General features: G+C 36.1%; 1 protein-coding gene across 5 annotated transcripts; it reads right to left on the reverse strand.

Annotated features, from left to right (window-relative positions):
- Nucleotides 1-18,265: 18,265 nt before the first annotated feature.
- Nucleotides 18,266-24,328, reverse strand: LOC18428343 (trehalose-phosphate phosphatase B). Of its 5 annotated transcripts, none has more exons than XM_006837378.4 (10): nucleotides 24,072-24,328; nucleotides 21,802-21,932; nucleotides 21,544-21,684; nucleotides 21,236-21,307; nucleotides 19,980-20,105; nucleotides 19,811-19,867; nucleotides 19,608-19,709; nucleotides 19,403-19,480; nucleotides 18,932-19,072; nucleotides 18,266-18,726 (listed from the first exon to the last, which is right to left on the reverse strand). In XM_006837378.4, the coding sequence occupies exons 2-10, from the start codon at nucleotides 21,895-21,897 to the stop codon at nucleotides 18,562-18,564; spliced, it is 978 nt and encodes a 325-aa protein (XP_006837441.3). In that variant the 5' UTR covers nucleotides 21,898-21,932; nucleotides 24,072-24,328; the 3' UTR covers nucleotides 18,266-18,561. The 5 variants fall into 5 exon arrangements, with proteins under 5 accessions (XP_006837441.3, XP_088710888.1, XP_020519358.1 ...); XM_088854762.1 differs by lacking the exon at nucleotides 24,072-24,328 and adding an exon at nucleotides 22,454-22,543; XM_020663699.2 differs by lacking the exon at nucleotides 24,072-24,328 and adding an exon at nucleotides 22,041-22,337.
- Nucleotides 24,329-24,870: the final 542 nt, after the last annotated feature.

Consider the following 24,870-nt stretch of genomic DNA (forward strand, 5'->3'; position numbering starts at 1 on the left):
AGCCATGTTGCCCATACAATTTTTTTTTCCTTTTTATTGGAAATGTTGTTTATTAAGGAGGGGCATGAAAAAAAAGCTTTGTAAAAAAGATTTGGACGACACTAATGGTGTCGCCCTCTCACGCTGGGCAACACTAGGCATGTCGCCCATACAAATTTTATTTATTTGTTTATTTGGAAGTTGCAAAAATTGAAAAGGAAAGGGTTTTGCAAAAAAATTTTGGCGACACTAGTAGTGTCGCACGGGCAACATGCGTGGTGTCGTCTTCACAGGCTGGGCGACATTAGGCGTGTCGTTCATACAAATCTTTATTATTATTAATATTATTTCAAAAATGGGATAAGAAGGGAACCTTTTTTTAAAAAACAATTTTGTGGGCGACACCGGCAGTGTCACCCAGGCAACACGAGTGTTGTCACCCAGCATGAGTATGGAGTTGGGCGACACCAGGCACGTCGCCCAGACCACCGACCCCCAAATTTTGTTTTTATCATTTCGGAAGGTTTTAGAGTTATTTAAACTTTCTGTTGGCTGAAGTGGATTGCTATAGGACAAGATTTGGATCGGATTTCCTATTTTCTATAAAAATCATCTTCCTTCCCATTCTCCCTTCATCCTTCAAACTCATTTTTCTTCTTCCCATCTTCATCTTCTTCCTTTTTCATCATCTTCCCTCTGATCTTACTTGTTTTTCTTGTTCTCATCCTTAGACTTTCATGGCTCCTAAGAAGGTTGATGCTATTTCCAAGGGCAAGGGGAAAGTTTCTGAGCGGACTGATAATGGAGGAGAAGAGGAGGCCTCCCGTCTTTTTCCTAGGGTTAGGCACTTCCCTGAAGGTCTGCTTGCCATATCTCACAGAGCCTTCGATTGGGTGCAGTTCCTCGATGTGCCAATGGCTTTCCTGTCATCGAGCCCTGGTTCAAGGATTGGTTTCTTTTCGCTCTGCAGTGGCTCGAGCTCATGGCCTTCTTGGCCTCAATTTCGATCATAGGCATCTTGAACATAGCCTCTTGTCATGTGAACTTTCCACTCCTTGAGGCTCTTATTGAGAGGTTCAACTATCAAACAAACACCTTCTTCCTTCCTACAGGCGAGACAACACTAACTTTGGAGGAAATATCCATGGTTTCTGAGTTAAACTTGGTCGGGATTGCATATCCACCTTCCACTGCCACCGAAAATAATTCCATCACAGGTGTGCAACTGTTGGGGGCTGCTTACTCTCCACATGGTCAGTGGGTCGATATGGAGTTGCTGGTTTAGAATCGAGAGTGGTCTCGAGCCGCCGAACATCTCTGTATTTTTCTTTTTGTGTTGTTAGGATCTGTTCTTTTTCCGAGCGATCGTAAGACAGTTCGAAGTTCCCTTATTCATTTAGCCCATGCCATCTAGGGGAGAGCGGATTACACCATTATTCCGGCCTTGTTGGAGGGAATTTACCGAGGTCTTCATGACCAGGTCACACGAGGCAACCAATTCATTAAGGGCAGTATCCTGATTTTGCAGGTATATTTTCAAACTCAATTTTATTTTATTTTGCCCCTGTAACTTAGTTTTTCTTCTGATTTTTGTCCTTGGAACTCATATTTTTTCCATAAAAATATACTAGAAAAAGCTCGAACTGAACCGAGAGGGTCTCAGTTGGGCGACACTGGTGGTGTTGCCCGAGCTACACTGTTAGTGCCGCCCACACAGGTTGGGCGACACCACTAGGTCGCCCAAGTCAATCTGCCCCGGATGGTTTCCAAGGTTCTGAATTCCTGTCTTGTGACCCTTTGGGATGATTTTGGGTTCTATTTTCTGCAAATTTGAGCCTATGAGCACATCTTTGTTGTCTGTCCTCCTCGACCAACGACGGCTGTATTTGTGGCTCTGGGACTAGCATATGTCAATGATACCACCCGACCTCGGGATGTCAATTATTATCATCGGGTTTTGGACGAGTTGTCATCTTTTGATTGGATGATCAGGGGTCTTGAGAATGTGCCCCTATTTCTGCCTGCTATGGGGTGTTCATGTCTTATTCTGGCGGGATAGTTCTTCACAAAGGGGTATTTTCCTCAAAGAGTACTTCGCTAGTTTTGCGATACTCAGAATTACACTTCTCCTAGGGAAGCAATCAATCGTCGCTCGATCTTTCCGCTTCGACAACATTCTTCAATGCTTCTGGTCAAGGTGAGTTTGTCGTGGAAGGGGAAGAAGTCTTCTTCTAACGAGGGGTTGGTTAAGAACGACAAGCCTACGACCACTTCCAACTATGATACTTGGTGGGAACGTGCTTGCCCTCTTCCATTATGCCTTAGATCTTCGAGACTTTGTGGCGAACCTTCTACTCCTGCTCAGAATTCCATGCTTTCTCAAGAAGACACTTCCTCTTCCTCAAATAAATGAATCAAATCCAATGAGGATGTGCCTGACATCAGCATGAAAGAGGCTGAAGTCGAATTGGCTCAATGGATGACCTTCGTGGCGGAGCTCAAGGAGAAGGATGTTGATCTAAAGCCGAAGACTGAAGAGCCAAATATTTTCTTTTTCTTCATTTTTTTCTTGGCATGATTAAGTTGATCTCATGATCACCATTATTTTTTAGTAGTTTTATTTTTGTTGAAGTCTGTTAGGACAGAAGAAATTTTGGTCTCGCGACTAGTGTTGATTGCGTAAGTGCACATAATAAGCCAATTTTCAATGGATGAATGAAATAGGAATTTTATTTCCCATTTTGATTGGTCTTCTGGGATTGTGGAATCCCTTCTACTTTTTTTATTTTCTCCTTGTTGCTACCTCTGTTGGGGGGTCTTTGTTCATCTCTACATGTGCATTTGGTTCATCGAAGTATAGTAGAACACTTTCTTTGCACACACTTTTCAAACTGAATTTTTACAAACTCAACCCCCTAGTTGTAGGGTTTTTTTCCTGAATTTCTGACTATTGGGCCATCATACGCACACACGAGGATGATCTTACCTCATTTTGCCTTAGGGGATCCAGTCGAGAGAAAATGTTCCCAGACTAGCCAATATTATCATTGGTGAGGTTCACCCATCTCCGATATGTGGTTTGTACTCATACAACCATGGAGTGCCTGACTAGTTTCAAGCCTGCATAACAGGTGTACGAAGTTGACTTCGAGAACGAGGCCAGGTTGAGTAATAGTTTAGCCTCTTGTAGTGATGGAGGAAGTCCTTTCTAAAAGAAATTTTTTTTTTTAAATGAATGACTTAAAATTCAATTTGACAAGCATTTTCAAAAGGGATAGGCCATATGGTTTTGCCACCTGTGGCCCCTTTGGTGGTCATTTTCATCATTATGTTTTACCCAAAGATGATGAAAGGACTTCCTTGTGGCATCGTGAGAACTCAAATGTCTCGAAGTTGTCCTTTTACCTTTAGAGCTTTCTTCCTGTGCTTCGCAGTTTCATGAAGAGTTCTCTAGATTCTTGTCGGGCTTCCATCTTTGAGAGGTCTCGACGTTCTTCCAGGGTTCGTCGAAGTCATTTCAGCTTTTCATTTATGTCACCCTCCTACATCTTTCTGACTTGGTTCTACTGGGAACCTGCAAGGTCTAGGAGGAGTCTTCGTCCTCAGGGTCTGCTTGTGCAGTATTGTTGAAACTTGCAAGTACTTGTTTGTACTTGAGGTCTTGAATCGAAAGCTCCTTCTTGGAGATTTTTTATTCTTCTTTTTTTTTACCCGTGATGCTTTTTCAGCTTTTCACCGCGTTCATTTCTTTTTTTTTTCTTTGTGATGCCTCTTCAGGTGGTCACCACACTTTTGAGCCCGTTACGGGTAGTATTTTCTGAGATACATCGCATTAATGGGGTCATTGAGTTCGTACTCCTCATGATTTTTGATCTTATAAGAATTACTTGTGCGCACTCGGGTAACCACGAATGGCCCCACCCAATTAGGTTTGAACTTGCCTAAAGGGTGTAGATTTGCAGGAGTGTGGAAGATTTTCTTGAGTACCATGTTTCCTTCTCAGAATTATCGAGGAACAACTTTTCTTTGGTATGCCCTCTCGGTTCTAGCTGGTAAGCAACAATATTTTGTGTTGCTCGTTGTCATTTTTCATCCAATTTAACGAGGTCAGCGATTCATGCTTCGATCTTTTGTTCCTCATCTGAATTTTTGTGAATAAGCACTCGGAGAGACAGTATCTCAACTTCAATGGGTAGCACTGCTTCCATACCATACACCAATGAGTATGGGGTCACGCCATAGGAGTCTTCTCAGTTGTCTGATATGCCCATAGCGCGTCATTTAGCTTTTCGTGCCAATCTGTGCCACCTTCTATTATCCTATGTATAATTTTGAGAAGTCCTTTGGTTGTGGCCTCTGCTTGTCCATTTTCTTGAGGGTAATAGGGTGTGGAGAATTTTTGCATTATCCCGAACTTTTTACATAACTTAGTGACATTTTCATTTTTGAGATTGAATCCATTGTCAATAATGATTGACTCGGGAACACCAAATCTGAATACAATGTTGTTCTTTATAAAACGGGCAACATGTTGTCCCTCAATTTTGACAAATGATGCGGCCTCTACCCATTTGGTGAAGTACTCTGTAGCCGTTAATATAATGGCGGTCATTTGAGGCTATAGGTGAGATCATTCCAATGATATCAAGACCCCACATGGAAAAGGGCCATACGAGGCGGCGTTGAGTTGAGTGGTACAGATGGTGCATGGATGAGGTCTTCATAAAGTTGACATTTGAGACATCTCTTGATGAACTTCCAACAATCTTCGGCCATGGTGGTCCAGTAATAGCCTTGGCACCTGATTTTCTGAGCTAAGGCGGTTGCCCCAGAATAACCTCCTTTATTGTGTAAGTTTGTCAGTACTTGGTCAATTTCTTGTTGATCGAGACACCGTAGAGTGATGCCATCGAAGGATTTCTTGAAAAAAAAATCACCTCTTATCAAGAATCCCACAGAAAACCTTCGAAGGGCTTCTTTATCCTTTTTGGTGGCTCCTTCGAGGCATAACCCCTCTGTTAGTAGGGACAGAACATCGTGGAATCATGGTTTTGCCTTAACTAGCTTATCTGAAGCCACGAGAGACACTTCCCCATCGTTCTCATTTTCTTGCTCTATTTCTTCTTCGATCCTTGATGGGGAAGGATCATATTTATTCTTGATGTAGAATGACAGCATGGTGATTTCTGAAGGAATATCAACCATTGAAGCAAGGGTCGCAAGGTGATTATCTTGAATATGGGATCATCTTTTCCACCTTTTCTTGATAGGGTTTGAGCTTTTCTTCTTTCACCTTCCAAATCCCTTGAACTTGGTTTATTACGAGTAAGGAGTCACCAATCACTTGTATTTACTGAATTTTCATTCCTATGGCGTTCTCAAGCCCGGCTATCAAGGCTTCATATTCAACAATGTTATTGATACATGGGAAATTCAATCTGATGGCTGTTGGCATTAGAATCTTCTCGGGTGAGCATAGTATGACTCCTATACCTGACCTGTATACGTTCCTTGCACCATCGAAGTATAGCTCCCAAGTTGATTCCTTGATTGTGAAAGGGTTTTCATCAAGGAGATCCGTGTTGACGTGGGTGTTATCTGGCAGTTCGTGTTCCGCTAAGTGGTCAATAATGACTTGCCTTTTTATTGATTTTTGAGTGACATATTCGATCTTGAACTTGGTTAATAGCATTCTCCACTTCGCTAAACATCCATTAAGGACTGGTCTCTCCAATAGGTACTTGAGTGGGTCTATTTTTTAGATGAGCTTGACTGTATGAGATAAGACAGTGTCTTAATTTCTGCACAGACCACACAAGTGTTAAGAAATACTTCTCCATATCCGTGTATCTTGTCTCAGAGTTGGCCATGGTTTTGATGATGTAATATATCGTTTGTTATTTTCTATGGTCGTCATATTGTCCTAACATTGCCCTTGTGGTCTTGTCTTTCACTGACATGTATAGGAACATGGGTTTTTCTGGGTATGGAGGACTAAGGATAAGAGGTTTTGTGAGGTACTCCTTGATATGATCGAATACTTCTTGGCATTCATTATCACATATGAATGGGGTATCTTTCTTAAGGAGTCTATTGAACGATGAGCACTGGTCTTCCAGTTGTGAAATAAAATGCCTTATGGCTTGTAGGTGACCTTGAAGCCCACAGATTTCTCTGATGTTCCGGGGAGGGGGCATTTCAGATATGGCTCGTATTTTGGACGGGTCTACCTCGATGTCCCTTTGGCTTACTATAAAGCCTAATAATTTGCCGGATTCAACTCCAAAGGCACATTTCTGTGGATTGAGTTTGAGTTGATGTTTCTAGAGTCTTTCGAAAATGATTCTCAGGTTGGTGAGATGATCAGACCTAGACTTCGACTTGACCAGAATGTCGTCGACATAGTCTTCCATGTTGGTGTGCATTAAGTCATGGTAGATGCTAGTCATTGCCCGTTGATAAGTTGCCCCTATAGTTTTTAGGCCAAAGGGCATGACACAATAGCAGTAGGTTCCCCATTACGTTATTAATGATGTTTTGATCTGGTCTTCTTCTGCCGTGACGATCTGGTGTAACCCGAGAAGCCTTCCATGAATAACAACATATCGTACCTTACAGTGTTGTCAACCAAGGCATCTATGTTTGATAATGAAAATTTGTCCTTTGGGCATGCCATGTTGAGGTCTCGGTAGTCGACACTCACTCGGATTCTCTCGTCTTTCTTGTGTACGACCACTATGTTGGCTAATCAATGGGGGTAATGAACTTTGACTTGAGTAGTTTGTCGATTTTTTCCTTAATTTTGAGCTCAAGGTGGGTCTTTTGGTGTCAGAGTTTCTGCTTCAGAGGCTTTGCCACATCTGACATTTGGAGATGGAAGTTTTAGAAGAATGTGTGTCATTGATTTTGCCATGTAGCCACAACGATTGTTTTTTCTACACCTGTAACAATCCTAAAATTTCAAAAAAAAAAAAAAAAAAAAAAAAAAAAAAAAAGGAGAAAATATGCTTTTAAATAGGTGATGTTCTGTTTGAATATGATGGTCCTTGAGGACCATCACTGTTTTCAAAAACTTTTGCTTTGGATTAACTTTTGCTTTGCCTTTACTTTTTTTCTTTTGCCCGCTTTTGCCTCCTGCTGCTTGCAGCTGGCAGCGTCCTTTAGCGGACGTGGTTTTCGTACGATAAAAGTCTGCTTTTAACGCGACACCTCAGGTATGAGGTAGAGCGTAAGAATATAATATAATAATACGTTATAAGAATTTAAATAGGGGATGTGAGCACTCCCACCCTAAAACAAAATTTTGAGATCTCTCTCTCTGGTCAAAACACAGTGAACTTCTCTCTCGAACCGAATTTTTTATCGGAAGCTCCCTCTCAAATAATTGTGGGTAAGTGACATCGTCTTTCTGAAAAATAGTCTATTTTTAATAAATAGTGATATTTCCGTCTAGGATCTTTATTTTATCAGTTTTGTGTGTAAGTGACATCGTCTTTCTGAAAAATAGTCTATTTTTAATAAATAGTGATATTTCCGTCTAGGATCTTTATTTTATCAGTTTTGTGTGTAAGTGACATCGTCTTTCTGAAAAATAGTCTATTTTTAATAAATAGTGATATTTCCGTCTAGGATTTTTATTTTATCAGTTTTGCGTGTAAGTGACATCGTCTTTCTGAAAAATAGTCTATTTTTAATAAATAGTGATATTTCCGTCTAGGATCTTTATTTTATCAGTTTTGCGTGTAAGTGACATCGTCTTTCTGAAAAATAGTCTATTTTTAATAAATAGTGATATTTCCGTCTAGGATCTTTATTTTATCAGTTTTGTGTGTAAGTGACATCGTCTTTCTGAAAAATAGTCTATTATTAATAAATAGTGATATTTCCGTCTAGGATCTTTATTTTATCAGTTTTGTGTGTAAGTGACATCGTCTTTCTGAAAAATAGTCTATTTTTAATAAATAGTGATATTTCCGTCTAGGATCTTTATTTTATCAGTTTCGTGTGTAAGTGACATCGTCTTTCTGAAAAATAGTCTATTTTTAATAAATAGTGATATTTCCGTCTAGGATCTTTATTTTATCAGTTTTGTGTGTAAGTGACATCGTCTTTCTGAAAAATAGTCTATTTTTAATAAATAGTGATATTTCCGTCTAGGATCTTTATTTTATCAGTTTTGTGTGTAAGTGACATCGTCTTTCTGAAAAATAGTCTATTTTTAATAAATAGTGATATTTCCGTCTAGGATCTTTATTTTATCAGTTTTGTGTGTAAGTGACATCGTCTTTATGAAAAATAGTCTATTTTTAATAAATAGTGATATTTCCGTCTAGGATCTTTATTTTATCAGTTTTGTGTGTAAGTGACATCGTCTTTCTGAAAAATAGTCTATTTTTAATAAATAGTGATATTTCCGTCTAGGATCTTTATTTTATCAGTTTTGTGTGTAAGTGACATCGTCTTTCTGAAAAATAGTCTATTTTTAATAAATAGTGATATTTCCGTCTAGGATCTTTATTTTATCAGTTTTGTGTGTAAGTGACATCGTCTTTCTGAAAAATAGTCTATTTTTAATAAATAGTGATATTTCCGTCTAGGATCTTTATTTTATCAGTTTTGTGTGTAAGTGACATCGTCTTTATGAAAAATAGTCTATTTTTAATAAATAGTGATATTTCCTTCTAGGATCTTTATTTTATCAGTTTTGTGTGTAAGTGACATCGTCTTTCTGAAAAATAGTCTATTTTTAATAAATAGTGATATTTCCTTCTAGGATCTTTATTTTATCAGTTTTGTGTGTAACTGATATCGTCTTTCTGAAAAATAGTCTATTTTTAATAAATAGTGATATTTCCGTCTAGGATCTTTATTTTATCAGTTTTGTGTGTAAGTGACCTCATTGTCTCGAAAAATAATCCATTCTTTTTAAAAATAAAATGAAATATTTATTTCTGCTTACTATCATGAATTTTAGGCGCGATAAATTTTATGCGCACGTGACCTCATTATCTTGAAAAATAATCTTTTTAATAAAAATTGTGATATTTTATCTATGTTAGAAATTTTGAATGCTGTAAACTAGAAAAATAAATTTATTTATTTTTCTTGTCTATTGTTAGAAATAAATGTGATATTTCTGCTTTTAGTAAAATTGTGATATTTCTTTCTACTGTTTTGAATATTTAGACATTGTAAAATTCATGTGCAAATGACTGCCGTATTATTTAAAAATTGACATTTTTGCAATTGATTATAGTATTGTTGTGAAATGTTTATTTGTGAATTGATATTCCATAAATTGTGATAATTCCGTATTCTTGAATTTTTATAAGAGTTTTTCTATACATATTAAATTGACAATTATGCTAGAATGCCTTTACAAACTGCTACCTTTCTAAATTTGAGCCCAAAATATTTGATTGGTTATTTTTGAAATATTATAGAGAGTGACTGTTATTAATGGTTTAAGTGAAATTCATATTAATGGTTTCAGTAATATGTTGAGTACATGATATTGCTGCTTTCGAATGTTTAAAGAGATTTAGAAATAATTTAAGTATGCAAGTGGACTCATCCGGTTCGCCGGTGAGGTATAAGTGGACCTATCTGGGACGCCGGTAGGGTTTAAGTGGACTCATCCGGTACGCCGGTGAGGTATAAGTGGACCTGCAGGGATTAAGTGGACCTATCCGGGACGCCGATAGGGATTAAGTGGACCCATTAGGACGCTGATGGGGTATATAGGTGACCTACTTGGGACGCCAGTAGGGTATTTTGTGAAATCCTTTGAATTATGTACTGCCGTTAAAAGTGTTATAAGCATTTCAATTACTCGGATTATACTTAATTATGCAATTATTGAAAGTGAAATTGTTGATGCATTTCTATTAATAGATCTCATTGTGGAAAATATTGATATCTTTCAATCATGATTATTTTTAGGATTATGATGATCACTTACTGAGTAGCCAAACTCATCAAACTATGGTAAACATTTTTTCAGGATAACTACGGATTCATTTTGAGTACTCGTCAAGGGCAACTTTGGAAGATATTGTAGTTGTGTCTAAGCTTTTTTTTTTGTACTTTGTAAGAATTCGTCAGTGTAAATTTGTCCTAGCAAGAGATGTACATATGTTTTGACTGTCACATCTCAGGAATATCAGTATTGTAAATTCTTGGGGTGTGACAAGACCTCAACTTGCTAGGTTTGTGCAAGAGGGTGTGTTATGGGAGATTTGGAAAGAAAGAAACACGAAAACCTTCAAAGGGAATGTGTTGCTTAAGGAGAGGGTTCAAACTTTGATCTAACATACTCTATGGTGTTGGCTTTCAGCGACACAAGAGAGTTGGGGATTTTAGAGGGTGATGATATTTTGAACTTTAGAAATTTGGCCAATATAGTGTATTCTAAATTTAGACGGAAAGTATACTGGGACCTTATAAAGTTGTTATAAGCTTAATTTGATGGAAGTCATTGGGGAACCCGAGAGTTGTAGGTACTTGTTTCTTTCTTTTTCTTGTTTTTTTTCTTTGAAACAGTTTTTTGGATATTGGAATGGTGATGTTGTTTTTTGATATGCGGGGCTTTGCGAATTGCCAGGGCTACCATGCGGAGCTGGCTTCTTTTCTACAAGGTTTGAAATTTTTTAAAGAGAAAAATATTGGTGGATATCTTATGGTTGCAGGTGATTCTGTAAGCATTATTAAATAATGTAACAAGAAGTAGAGAGTGCCATGGTGTATGAGATCATGCTGCTTGAACATTTTAAATATTACGGCTTCCATTCACATTTCCTTTCAAATTATTTATAGAGAAGCCAATGACACTACTGTTGGACTTGCTAAGTGGGATGCTCCTTTGTCTAGAATAGCCATTTCAGATGAGTTGAACTCTTTATTATAATGTCATACTTCTTTGATAAATAAATTCTTGACTATTGTAAAAAAACTCAAAAAATCGTGGTATGATCATAAAATCTGAAAAATGATAGGCATCTTTAACACTACAAAAATTGAGGGAAAAAATTCCCTTTCTACTAATATGGAAATCATTCTTACTTCGGATTCAACACAACAAATTTCGAGCATTGTTATCAGATTCACTTTACTTCGGCCTAAAAGGAGAAAGTCTGGGATTTTCGGCCTAAACCAAAGCGAAAAGAAGCTTCGATACATCTGCTTCAAATCGCTTCGGTCCAATTCAACCTCTTCCGGTTGAAGCACAAAATTTCCTTTAAAGAAGATAACCTTGGCTTTTGCCTGCTTTCGTGTGATTCGACCACTTTAGTCAAAAGCATAGAATTACCTTTTTTATTATTTTTATTTTAAAAAATTAAAATTTTTATTATTTTAATATATTTTGTGCATGAATATATTATCATCATCATCATTTTAACCTTTTTTCACTTAATTGGGGTTGGCTACATGAATCCTGATTCTCCATTCTGCTATATTAACGACCATATCCTCAGTAAGGCCATAAGTCCCTATATCCTCAATTAGTACATGAATATATACTTCATTTATATTATATTTTTAAAATTTCCAAAACTTTCCTTTGAATCAACCATAGTATAGAATTGCTTTGTTCTTCCAAACAAATACAAGGCTACGAAGCCAATATGATCACTGGTTTAGAGGGTACTTTCTTTAGCCCTTGTGCTTTCCTACTTTGTCCTTTACCGTCCTATTTATGGAACCTTGGTTAAGGAAGATATTATTTATAAAATAAAGAGAGAAGGCATATTTGGTTTATAGAAAAAGGGGTAAGGAGTTCCAAAATTTTGACTGAGGAATGTTTGATCCAAAAATATAGGAAACTATCATGAATGTGTTTCATGAATCGGGTTGCTCGATGCACCTGCTATAGTCATCTAACGTAGTGAGCATTCACACATTTATTTAAGGTTTAAAAATACGGTTCAGTGACCGAAAAGTAGCTTGCAATTTTGAATCGGTAGATCGGTGATCTAGATTGGCTCCAGTAAAAAATAAAACAATTAAAAAATTAGGGAATAACAGAATTAAAAATATTAAAGTTGCAAACTACGTTTCCAAAAATATTTGGCAAGAACAGGCTGGTCAATGGCGAAAATCAGCCGATTGTCAATATTTAGCGGGACTCCGATCAGTCTGACCAATTGAATTGGCCGGCTCCGATCCAAATCCCTGCTTACTCCATAACTTGCATTCCTTTTCAATGAGTCCGGAATGCACATCACTCATAAATATGGGTGCGGGTAGGTCAAGGCAGTGGCTTTAAAGCCGCACATCCGAAAAAGCAATTTCACTGTCAAAATTTTATGATGGCTTAAAATTTTAGTTCACTACCTGAAATTTAAAATTTCAAAACTTGTGTAAATTTTGTGAAGATAAGCTCTAGATAATGTGCTATAAGATAAGGTCTTCATATCTACCTTTTACGGATTTACAATTATCAACAGCGAGACCATCAATTGAGATATTTTTATGCAGAAATTTCAATTTCCAGCATTCGAATAACCTCTTTCTTTATCAAGAATCGTATTACGCCTTTCTCACTTGGGATTCGGCCCTTGGATCTAAGGAAGGGCTTTGAGGGACCACAACACCACTGCCAACTTCAAATCCATTGATTATCTTAATGAAAAAACGTAAAGAAAAAGTGTGCTTGGTCCTCACAAAGGTGTCGTTTAGGAGTTCCTTTGAATTTTCTTTTTGGAACCACTTTAGCATGTTACATCTCTATTCACTTTGGAGATCATGATTTGACTTTGAGCTCATGGAATCATTTGGACATGGAACATCTCTATTATCTTCGAAATAATGATTGTGTTTGGCCATGCATAACGACAACACGTCGAGTCATTTTAACATAACGTCTAAGGCTCCATTTCTGCTGCTAACGTTTGTCGAAACTCTATAAATTATTTTTTAAGTGCTTAAGGTGCATGAAGATAGCTCTAAAATAGAATGAAAATATATCATTAAGAAAAAGAATGAGCAGAAACTTGCCTTTGCTCACCTTCATAATTGAAGGAAAAGGTAAGGCTTCCCTTGCCACATCAGAAAGTGGAAGTGAAAGACAAAGGAATGGACCGACATGGTTTCACGTCGATCACTGTTTGATTTTATGGGCCTCAAAGATTATATGCTCCCGCGGGCACATAGCTGGAAATTCACTCCATGTGAAAGCACTTTTAGGACCCCAAAATTTTTGTAGTGCAACCCTCTCAATCTACCGATGGAAAAGAAAAAGGAAATTCAATCTTTGCTTGTCTATGAAAAGACATATTGTCCTTATATTGAGCAACGAGCGTCAAATTTAGATGATAAGGTGTAGTATTTTAAAATTGCGATTTTCAATCTCAATTGTTAATTTGGATGGGAAGAGGTTGTTTTGATGCCCAAATATCCATAAACTGTTCATGTCCATGAGAAAAAAATAGATTTTATTTTTTGAAAATAATACATCTTGTAACGTATTTTTGGACCGTCAATTTTCAAGAGTTTCAAGTTTCATAGATCTGCTCGATCAACATTATTTTTGAAGCTTTAAATTTTATAATTAAAGATGAAAATATATTTTAAGACTATTATAAAGATTTTCAACATTTAAACCATATTTCTCGAGGCAATTTGAAGGTGTGCTTTACTTTGATTATTTAGAGCCTCGGCTCTATACACAAACCACACTCAGCATAATATATATATATATATATATATATATATATATATATATATATATATATATATATATATATATATATATATATATATATATATATATATATATACATCATAATCTTATCTAATGTTTTTTGAGTCCCCTGTAAATCCCCACTCATAAAGCCCTATTTAATTTTTATTTGTTTAATTTATTTTTTAATATTTTTGTATCAATATTTCAGATGGATTCAGACCCGATCCAAATCGCTAATCCAACAATCCAACATAAATCTATCAGTGAACGATCTGCCCTACCAATCTAAGTTTGAAACACCAGTCACATTTAAGTATCTAGAACCTCATAATTCATTTAATTTCTTTTGTGGAAATACTCATTTAGTGATACAAACGTGGATCCCAAAATTTTCGCAGTCCAAAAATCTCCATAAACGATGTATTTTACTTGAGGGAGTCAATGATTTGCATATTCTTATAAGAATATGATATATTTGCCCCTTTTTTTATTTTTTAGTTAACTCGAGACATATTGTAAGAATGAAATCCAAAATGTCACATTGTAGCACCATCAAAATGCCAAAGTGGATAGGACTGGCATTTTGATAGGATGGTTATTTTTAACCATGTCCACAGAGAGCACAACCGGGAAGCAGACGAGCAAAAGGCGTTTAGAATCTCTGTTCTCTACCTATTGAGAGTGGCACCTTGCCGGGGCCGTCTCATTTCTATATATGCCCTCCCATCTTCTTTTGTAATTCAGTGCTTTTCTTTTTTCTTTTCACCCGTAATGTATTTCATTTCCTCAATAAATTTCCTAAAAAGTTCCAAAAACAAAAAAAAAATGGGCGATAGACACTAGGACATGTAAACTTCCTTGCGAAGATTGATTGCTAGTTAGTTTGTTGTCGTGAGTGAAATTAAAAGTTCAGAAATTTTGAAGGTTTAAAACTAGGGATTCTAGCGACTTTTTTTGCGTCACCCTTGCACCTGAAAAAGATAAATTAATGCTGGCAATGGGCTGGAGGCTGGGCCACCCCCACCCAGCCCAGCCCTTAAAAAATAGGGCCTATGCAGCAAAATGTGGCCCGAGGGCCAAGTCGTGCTAGGGCCAGAGCCGGCCAGGTTTGGCGCAGCCTAACCCTCCTTTTTCTTGTTTTTCCTTCATTTATTTTTGGCCGCCCAACACTAGTCTGGCCCTGATAGGGCAAGGGATTGGCTTGGTCTTAGTCCTCTTTTGCTTAGGCCAGGCCGGGCTGGACATGGGGTGGGCCGGGCTGGACATGGGCCCGCCCTATAGGAATAAGGACAGGCCCAAGCCAGTACTGGGCTCATCTTTGGCCACCTTTATGATGCAAATCAAAATCCGGTTGCTACAAATTTTAATTTTATGTTTAGAGATTGGGTAGAATTTTTATTTTTATTTTTTAGAGTTAATTATTAAAAATATGATTTTTTGATTTAGTTTGACAAAGTCTATTTTTAGCAAGTACAATTTTACTTAAAAAAATTAAGTCTGTTTTTTTTTTTTTTTAATTTAAATGAATTGTTATCTTTTCTTAGATGATAGGTATGTACTTTCCTGAGGAATATATAATTTTTTAGGGAAAATTTGAGTCCTAAGGTTTTTAGGGGAAAAGTTTCTATACTTCTCCTATAGCATAGAAGATCTATGCTTCCCCTACCATCCTGCCGTCCAATTTTGATCAAGAGAGCCACTCATCGTTTGACTTATATCCGACGTCTCAAAGTATTTTTTTTTATTTTTTTATACAAATTATATGAATATGAAAATTGGTACACGCCATCTTCTCATTGGAGCGCACCTATAAAAAATATTAAAAATAATTTTTCGATAAAATATTATGACCAAAATATCCCTTGAAAAATTCAGGGGTAGTTTGTTTATTTTATTTTATTGAAAATATTTTTTTAATATTTTTTACTAGTGCGAGTTTAATAGAGGATTGAATGTCCAAAATTTGGTGTCAAAATAGTTTATAGACAAAAAATAAAAATAAAATACTGTAGAGCAATGACTTGATTCGGGCAATCTTAGCCCTCCATTCAGAATGAACGGTTGGATACGGGGAAGTATATAAGTTTTATACTGTAGAAAAAGCATAGGAAGCTTGCCTTTTTTTTAGTAGATATTTATTAGAGTCCATTTTTTATAATATTTTTTTAAAGGAAATAAGAGGATGTTTTTTTTTTTGTAGGAGTTGGATGTGAGGTCTCTTTTAGGAAAGCTTATCTTTACGTGGGGATAGGATATAAAGAACCTATCTTTTTAATCATATCCTTAAGTTATGTTTAGGAAGGTTTTCTTTCAAATCGGGTTTATCTCTTTAGGTTAAAAGAATGAAACGGATTAGGTTTCTTTTAGTTAGTTATCTTTTTATAAAAAAATAGAAATTATCTTTTTGTAGGAAGAGGAGAACTCTTTATAAAAAGGGACCACACCATTGTAAAGAGGTGATTGAATTTTATGAAATAAAGAAAGTGTTTCTTATAGAGAGAGATCCCTTTGTGGGTGTTATTTTCTTCCATCTTGTGCTAATGGGCTTGTAGCAGATGATTCAGATCCGTGTATTTTGTTTTTTCTTTTTATGATTTCGGTCGCGAATTTTATTTCTCTCTTAAATGCAGTTATTTTTATCGAGTGTCAGTCACCGGTAGTTTTATACTGTGTTAGGAGGTATCAGAGCGTAGTCAATTCGTATGGATCGTGGTAGTTATTGATGTGTATCATGGCTCGTGGACAAGGTCTATGGTCGGGTATTGGGACTAAAACCATTCGACGATCAGAGCATTATCAAGTCGTGTGGATCGTGGTAGTTATCGATGTGTATCATGGCTCGTGGACGAGGTCTATGCCTGGTATCGAGACTTAAAACATCCGGTGAGAACGAAACCTCTGAGCTCTTCAAGAAATATAGGATAAAATTTTGAGAAGTCAAGTAGAGGAGCTGACCGTACGCTTGGCACAACAACTAGCCCTAACACACTATGATGATAGCGGTGAATCTGACGTTATTTTCGAAAACCCATTCCATGCCAATGCCCTATGTCGGGAGCCTCATGATTGGAAGTGTGATTTAGTGAAGTTTAGGTTTGAACCTTCAATTGGATTTATCATTCCAAAGTGATTTCATCTTTGATAAAGATCGTGTATTTGATGAAGAACAAGATCAAAGGAGAGAAGTTGTCCTTGAGGCAAAAATGATATCTAATTTTCTCATCATGGAGAGGTGGAGAATCAATATGTTAACTTGAACCTAGAGGAGATTGAGCTTTCGAAGATACATGACAAAGAAACAAATGCATACGTGGTATGCCCTAATCCCTAATCTTAAGTTTGAGCAATTTGAATGTGGCTGAAAAATCGACATACAATGACCCTTTTTCGGATTATTATTTTCAATGCGGAATCGTTATGTTGTGATACGTGCAGTAACCCACAGGTCTTAAGATCGTGTTAGCAATATTCAAATGTCTTAGGATCGTGTTTGCAACATTCTGGTGGAAGAAGGATGCAAAATTTCAAGAAGAAGGACGCAAAATTTCATTTTATTGCATTTTAAAACTCAAGGTAGAGTTTTCTCCAACCAAGGATAGGAAGAATGATACAGATCAAAATCTAGTTGTTACAAATTTTAATTTTATTTTTAGAGATTGGGTAGACATTTTATTTTTATTTAGTAGGGTTAATTATTAAAAATATGATTTTTTTTATTTAGTTTGATAAAGTCTACATTTTACTTAGGAAAATTTAGTCCGTTTTCTTTTTATTTTAAATGAATTATTATCTTTTCTTGTAGTTCCACTATTTCCTTAGGAGTCCATAATTTCTTAGGAAAAACTTGAGCCTATTTGTTTGGTAGGCATTTAATAGATTTCTTTTTCTTAGAATCATGTTTTAGAAGGAAATAAAGGAGTAATTTTTTTTTTTTGTTGTTGTTGTAGGAGTTGGATAGGAGGTCACCTTTAAAAAAGCTTATCTTTACATGGGGGTAGGATAAAAAGAGCCTATCTTTTTTAATCGTATCCTTAAGTTTAGGAAGGTTTTCTTTCAGATAGGGTCTATCTCTTTAGCTTGGAATGTACATGAAAAGAATGAAACGTAGTGGGAAAGAATGAAACGACTATGTTTTTTTAGTTAGTTATCTTATTAAAAATAGAAGTTATCCTTTTGTAGGAAGAGAAGATAACCTTTTATAAAAAGGGATCACGCCATTGTAAAGAGGTGATTGAATTTTATGAAATAAAAGAAGTGTTTCGTATAGAGAGAGGCCCCTTTGTGGGGTGATATTTTCTTCCCTCTTTTGCTTATTGACTTGTAGTGGATGATCCGGATCCACGCGTTTTGCTTTTTACTCTTGTGGTTTTCTTCACGATTTTTATTTCTCTCTTAAACACGATTATTTTTACTGGTATTGTTTGCCGATAAAATTTACACTGCGTCACCTTAGGATAAATTATTGTGGAAATTTTGTCTGACGGGAACAAAATGGTCGGGATGTCTTATTTTTCCCCTCCCGTAGGGGAGTTTTCAATAGGCACCTTAAACACAGTCACAAACACACACACACACTCCTTAAACTTGATGAAGAAAAAAAAGTGAATAAAAGGAAACCCTTTTCATTTAAAGTACATAATGTAAAACATCATACAAGGAACCTTTTCTTCAAAATCTCTCAGAACACATGTATTAGGGAAACAAGCCTAGCCTGAAAAGGCACATGATTGCTGCTACAAAAATCCTAACAAACAAACAACCACCCAGGAAATTTGTCACAATACTATTTTCAAATCTTTCTCTCCTTTCATTGGTTGTGGCTTTATCTCTACTCAACTTTTGTTTTAGTTTTTTCATTTATCTATGAAATATACATATGGTATGTCTCCAGTGCAATGTCAACTCGAGTCCCACTTACTGCAAGAAGAATTTCTCCTCCATCTAGCTAAGTGCCTTAAAAAGGACATGACCTCTGAGGGGTCTCTCAAGGAATAGGATGCTTTGGTGTCCTTAGGAATAGAGGAAACAACTATGGGGTAACCTTGTCCTCTCTTTCTTAGCACCTTAAAAAATAATTAAACAATAAATAAATCTTAACACTAGGTTAAATTCAATTTTTTATCATATCTAAAATATATCCAATATACATATCTAAACATATATAACATAGATCCAAGTACACATGCACTAGGGTTTGCATATGTGCACATATATTTTTACATGCCATGAATGTATAAATATAAATTGATTTGTATAAATTTGGTATACCTTAAAAGCATCCTCATCTGTTCGATCATCTCCTATGTACAATGGAAAGGTATCAATGGAGCTTCCAACTCCCAAACCATTAAGGAAATATTCCAATGCATGCCCTTTATCCCACTTAATAGAAGGTCGGATTTCGAGGACCTACAATAACAATTTCTCATTGATTCAACTTGTATTCCAATAAAACAAAGCAAGAGTATACAAAGAGACCAGTTACTTTTAGTACAAGGAAGTTACAGTCATTCGTGTATGCCAGATTTAAAATCGGTTGGTTATATGTTATAGACTAGACTCAAAATTCTAAAAACAAAAAAAATTCCTTGAACTTCGTAACACATCCCAAACCATCTAATTTGACTTCTAATGGTTGGAGTAATTGTGACTTCTTTGTAACAATGGTAAATTATAACCATAGAAAATAGACAGAACCACACATTGCAATAAATCTATAGCATACTAAAAGAAAATTACCTTTCTACCCTTAGTTAAGCAAAGACTGGGGTAGCCCTTCACGGTGCCCTTGACTTGCTCGGTGAGTAAAGCTAAATTCTGAATAATCAACAACACATTGCATGTTACATTAGATATGTCTCTATGTATGTATGTATATATGTATGTCTTTATGTATATGTACACGAGGCGATTAATTCATTTTGAGCAATAATAGAAGACATACCTCCTGTTCTACATGCCTATAATGTACAGATAAACAAAACTTGTTGTTCTCTAAGACAACTCCATGTATTCTCTTGGTTTTCTCTTCTAATATCTTGAACACCTAAAAAAGAAAGTCATAAAATACAGAATTTGAGGAATTTGTAAAATTAATCAGACAATCACCAAACAAAAAAACAAAAAATATTAGAATTGGGTTAATACCTCCTCGATAATTGGTAAGAAATCCCTAGCCGGTTGGAAGAGTACAACCTCTGCTCCCTAGAAACCAGAAAAGCACATAAGTCTCTTGGTACTCTATTTTGTTATATGAAGTTTCAGTTTTTCATTTAAAATGATCACACCATATGAAAACAGAATGTAGAGAATTTACCCCTTTACCAATGGCTCTGGTGTGAAACTTGGTAATACTGCGACAGAGGCATTTTGGAGGTGCCATAATATCCATCCCATGGCTCCCAGCATAGTAAACATCAGATAACTGTACAAATTCATACACCTGCTCACAGGTAAAGTTGTTTATAAATAAAGTAGATTATACATTCTCAGTTGGTAAAGGAATCAGCAAATGCATTGGAGAATTAACAAGGAATCCACACAAGTAATCTTATGTGCCCTCTGGCCTATATCAAGCAAAATTATCCCCTTGGACCAGCCCTGTGCACTTCATTTACAAACCTAAGTTGCCCTTTAATGGGTCCCATGCCCTAAGGCCTAGATACATAAGGTCCAGTTTGGACAGACCAGTTAATAACAACGAACAAAATTTCTGCAAGGCCTACACTGAGCTTAAGCACCCCATATCGCATCATAAACTTTATCGATCATTATTTTTATGGGTGCGGTTTATACAAGTCAACAACCTTAACTAGTCAAAGAAAGGCCACCTCAAAACTGTGTAAAAAAATACAGTTTTGGTGACGGAAACTCCTGTAGAAGCCTGAAAGTCTATTTCCACCTATAATTATGGAATTTAAACCTTCAAAAATAATGCATAATGAGAATATCCTTAGACACTTGAAAAATCTTAAAATGAATAATTCAAATAATGCAGTATAAGATGCACTATGTTTAGAAATTGAAGTCTTTCTTTTTTTAATATATATGTATATATATTCATCTTGAGCTCAAAATGATCAGTTGTAGGAATAACAGAAAATCAACAACAATCAATGTATATTGAAGATTAGCTCAAGTTTAAGGTCGTAAACTAGAACTCGTGACTCGAAGCCGTGTTTGGCCGCCTATACTTTGAGACTTGAACTAAAGAGGGTTTTTCTCTTTCATGTGATCATTGCGAATATATCTCATATCGGACTGTTTCAAGGAATCAGGGAAAAGAATTGGAACTTGATCCTGAAAAGCTGGGGCAGAACAAATGTCCCTTTTTATTGTCAAGGACTAAGGGCAAAGTGATAGAAGTGTCTCATGAGGTCTATCCAAACTGGTCCTTAAATATTTATAATAGCAAAAAGGGAAGTGGCAAGTTTTTTGTACTAAACCTAACATCACCCCAGCCTTCAATGTCATCTCCCACGGGCTGGGGTGTGTCGTTCCTCTGCTCAAACTCCTCACAAAATATTCTGACTCATTGACACATAACGAAACCATGTGTCGGTACAACTTTACCTTCTCAAGACGCCTTCCGCTGATAATTGCAGTAGGGAAGTAACGAGCAACATCACGGACTGCAGACCGCATCTGTGAAGAGAGATACGACACTTAAGCCTTGTGAGCAAGATATTTTTTTTTTCTGAACCATTGCATTATTGATAATCCCTAATGCTTTTGCTCGAACTTTTTTGGTGGAGGCAAAGCAGTGCTTAACTACCTGATTTGTTAGTAACAACTCTCCATCTCTCTCTCCCATAGTATTAAGAAAAGACTTTTATTTAAAAAGTAAATGGTCTCTCTGTATACTTTTCTATAAAAATTACCGGCTCTGACATGAATGCCTTGTCGGGATCATCCACAATAGGTGAAAGTGTGCCATCATAGTCAAGGAAGACTACAACTTTTTTCCCCTTGGCCGCGTTCATCATCCTATCGAACATGCTCAACGCCGAAGGATGTCTCTTCTAAATTTCCATGCCATGCCATGCCATGAAACTCAGATTTGATTTTTTCTTTCTTTTTGGATAATAAATTAGTAAAACCAATTTTCTTATTCATTTTAATTTCATAAAGGAGCTTACCATCCAAGAATCATAATCTGTATCTTCCATTTCCAATATTCCTTTGGCCATGGGTGGCTGATTTTGTTCATCAGATGGCAAGCGCGTGAAACCCATGTGGCCTGCTTAAAGTTGGAATTAGATTAATCACCCTGCAAGCAATTCAAGGAATTTAGTAATGGTAAATATTAAACAGCATTCAATAAAAGTATATAGTAATAGCAATTCATGCAAAAGGGGATTCTAAAATCATGACTAACTTAGCCTTTCTTTTTGTCTTTTCATCTTTTTTTGACAAGAATAAAGATAAGCAAAGGGGATGCTGAAATCATGATTTCTTTCAAAGATAATATCAATTGGATTAAGCTTGTCGTGTAGTATTAATAATTGGATAAAAATCATCCGATCTTTTTGAGCTGCGATAATTTTCTAAACGCTAATTTTGATCGAAGAAATCAAATTTGGTAGGAAAAAAAGCTGCGTTTTTAAGCGTTGTATTGGGTGTGTATTAGGAAAGGTTCTGGGTCATGTTGGTAGCACCCAACTAGTTACCACAATGTAGTTTTCAATCCCTCTCATAGTATTTACTAAAATCTTTAAAAAATTAACTCTTAATTTATTTGAAAAAAAAGGTACCCACTGAATTATTAAAAAAAAAAAGATTGTGTTTTACACCAAAGTGGCAAGAGGAATTGCAGGCCCAAGCAAAGCGTGTACTCTTTGGAGCACACTTTACATACTCCCTTAGATAAAAGAGCTTCTGAAAATTCTCTTGATACAAAATTCTGGGATCCTCTTTAGACTAACGAGATGAGTATTTTCAAAAGGGAAAAGAAAAAACAAAAGTACCGTAACTTCTTAAAGACTTGGATTTGACCATCAAAAGTAATATGGGGACTTTATTTTTTGGACGCGCTCCAACCCGCATATTGTAGAAATGCTGGCTTAGTAATAAATATATTTTTTTACGTATAATTTGATTTTAATTTTTAGAGAATATATAATCTTTAACTTAGAGATAATGAATATAAAAAAAAATAAAAAAATAAAAACTAGAAATAATAATTATATTAAAAAAACATTTGAACTTGGTTACAATTGTTTTTAGATAGATCACCTATTTGCTTCCAATTTTAAGATAAATACTTTATCCCTCTGGACTGCATATAGTAAAAATGCGGTCCAACCCACATGAAACAATTATTCTTATTTTTCTAGGCTCATTACAATGTTTAAATTCTTTTTTTCTTTATTTTTTTGAGGTTGGACACTACATTGAGGAGAGTACATTTCCAAAACTCCGGATCCTAGCAATACTAATGCGGGAGCATGTAACTTTTGGAATTTGGATTTGTGGCAGTAAAGTAGAAATTTGTCCCCCACAATTAACAGAAAAAGGGTCATTCTCGTACCCGAGTCATTTAACCCCTCATACACGTAAGGAAAATAAAAAGGGTGTGGCTTATGTAGAGCAGAGGCTTTAAACAATCAAAATAAGGCGCACCTTCAAGTGGAGTCGGAAATATCATTTCAATACTAGAAATCTTTGTGATAGCCTTAAAATATATTTTCATCTTTGATTATAATATTTAACGCTAAAAAAATAGTATAGATCGAGCAGATATATGAAAACTTGAAAATCTTAAAAATTGTTACCATCCAAAAATGCATTACAAGATACACTACTTTCAAGATTTAAAATCCATTTTTTATCTCATGTCCATTCATCTTGATGTTGAGATGTTGGCATCAAAACAACCTCTTCTAATGAAAGTTTTGAAGTGGGCTCTAATTGTTTAGAGCCACGGCCCTATATAAACTTATTTTCAAATAAAAAGCACTTGGCATGTTCCTCAAAATGGTGCCCACTAACAGAAAAGGGACCCATCCCCACTGAAACAGAACCACAAAAAAAAAATAAAAATAAATAAATAAATAAATAATTAATAAAGGTCCACTGGCCTTTATTACTATTAACAAAAGGGTTTAAAAAACAAACAATTTTATTAAATGCAAAAGACCAAAAGGGCTTTGGTCCAAGTATCCAAATCAGCCTATAGTTTCAACAAAGGGCGCCACAATCCCTTAAGTCAAACCAGAGATCCTCAACGAAACTCCCCTGGAAATTTCGTAAAATAACAACCATATCCTTCAACCGCCGATCTCAACCCACCAAACCGCTTCTGGTGGTTATATTGCCCGTCATAAAATGTCACCATGCTAGGCAACACATAGACAAACAAACAAACAGTAAATGAACAAACATTACAATAATTTGACGAAGGAATTACCGCAATCCGCAAAAGGAGCTCGGGTTGATCCGGTTGAGTTTCGCCTAATTTCTTAAGGAACTTTAAGCAATAAAATAAATAAACAAGGAAAAGGGCTGGTAAAAAAAAAATTGAGATAAAGTCAGGGCAAAGTTCAGGATTAAAAGAAAAATGGTGCCAGTGATTGAGTTTTTAGAAAGAGAGGGGGGTTTTTAGAGAGACGGTGTAAGACAAAGCAGTAGAGATAGAGAGAGAAAAGGTTTGGGAGGGAAAGCAAAAGATGGGGCAGAAGGGGTATTTATACGTGTGGAGTGGGGGAATCTTTTGTATCACGGGAATCGTGGCATTGAAAGGCCCCCGTTCAAACGGCTTAACGTTACCCCGTTAAATGAGAAGCGGCTCGGCTTCCCCACGAGCCGAGTCTTGATTTTAATTTTATAACTACATTTATAGGCATATCTACCCCAAAATTCACAGAAAAAAATCATAAAATTAAAAGTAAAAGTAAGAGGTAGCCTTGGCACACGTAATGACGACAGAAGCCCTAAGGCTTCTTTTGTTTTGTTTGTATTGGAAGATGTCACGAAAGAAACCGGGAGCATTTCCTGCTGCTTTCACTTCCTTGGGGTAAACTGAGTTTTGGAACATGTTGAGGGGCGCAAATGACGCGGATGTAATTTCTTCAATCTAGCAGCCATCTTAATAAATAAATAAATTGTGCAAGAATTTCAAGAACTCCTAGCTTGCGAGATTAGGGAACCCAAATATTAGGATCCTACTCAAGGGTATGTAGATAGTTGACTAGATACGAAATAAATGT

The sequence above is a fragment of the Amborella trichopoda genome, chromosome 1 (genome assembly GCF_054954075.1).
Source record: "Amborella trichopoda isolate Santa Cruz 75 chromosome 1, AtrichopodaSantaCruz75HAP2 v2.0, whole genome shotgun sequence".
NCBI lineage: Eukaryota > Viridiplantae > Streptophyta > Magnoliopsida > Amborellales > Amborellaceae > Amborella > Amborella trichopoda.

What these genes read in the sequence shown, in the direction of transcription:
- LOC18428343 (XM_006837378.4), bottom strand. Translation starts at nt 21,897, where the DNA reads ATGGGTTTCACGCGCTTGCCATCTGATGAACAAAATCAGCCACCCATG. An exon ending in CAGATTATGATTCTTGGATG is followed by an intron (nt 21,685 to 21,801) that starts GTAAGCTCCTTT and finishes ATGGAAATTTAG; the next exon opens with AAGAGACATCCTTCGGCGTT. An exon ending in ATAGGCATGTAGAACAGGAG is followed by an intron (nt 19,481 to 19,607) that starts GTATGTCTTCTA and finishes TTGATTATTCAG; the next exon opens with AATTTAGCTTTACTCACCGA.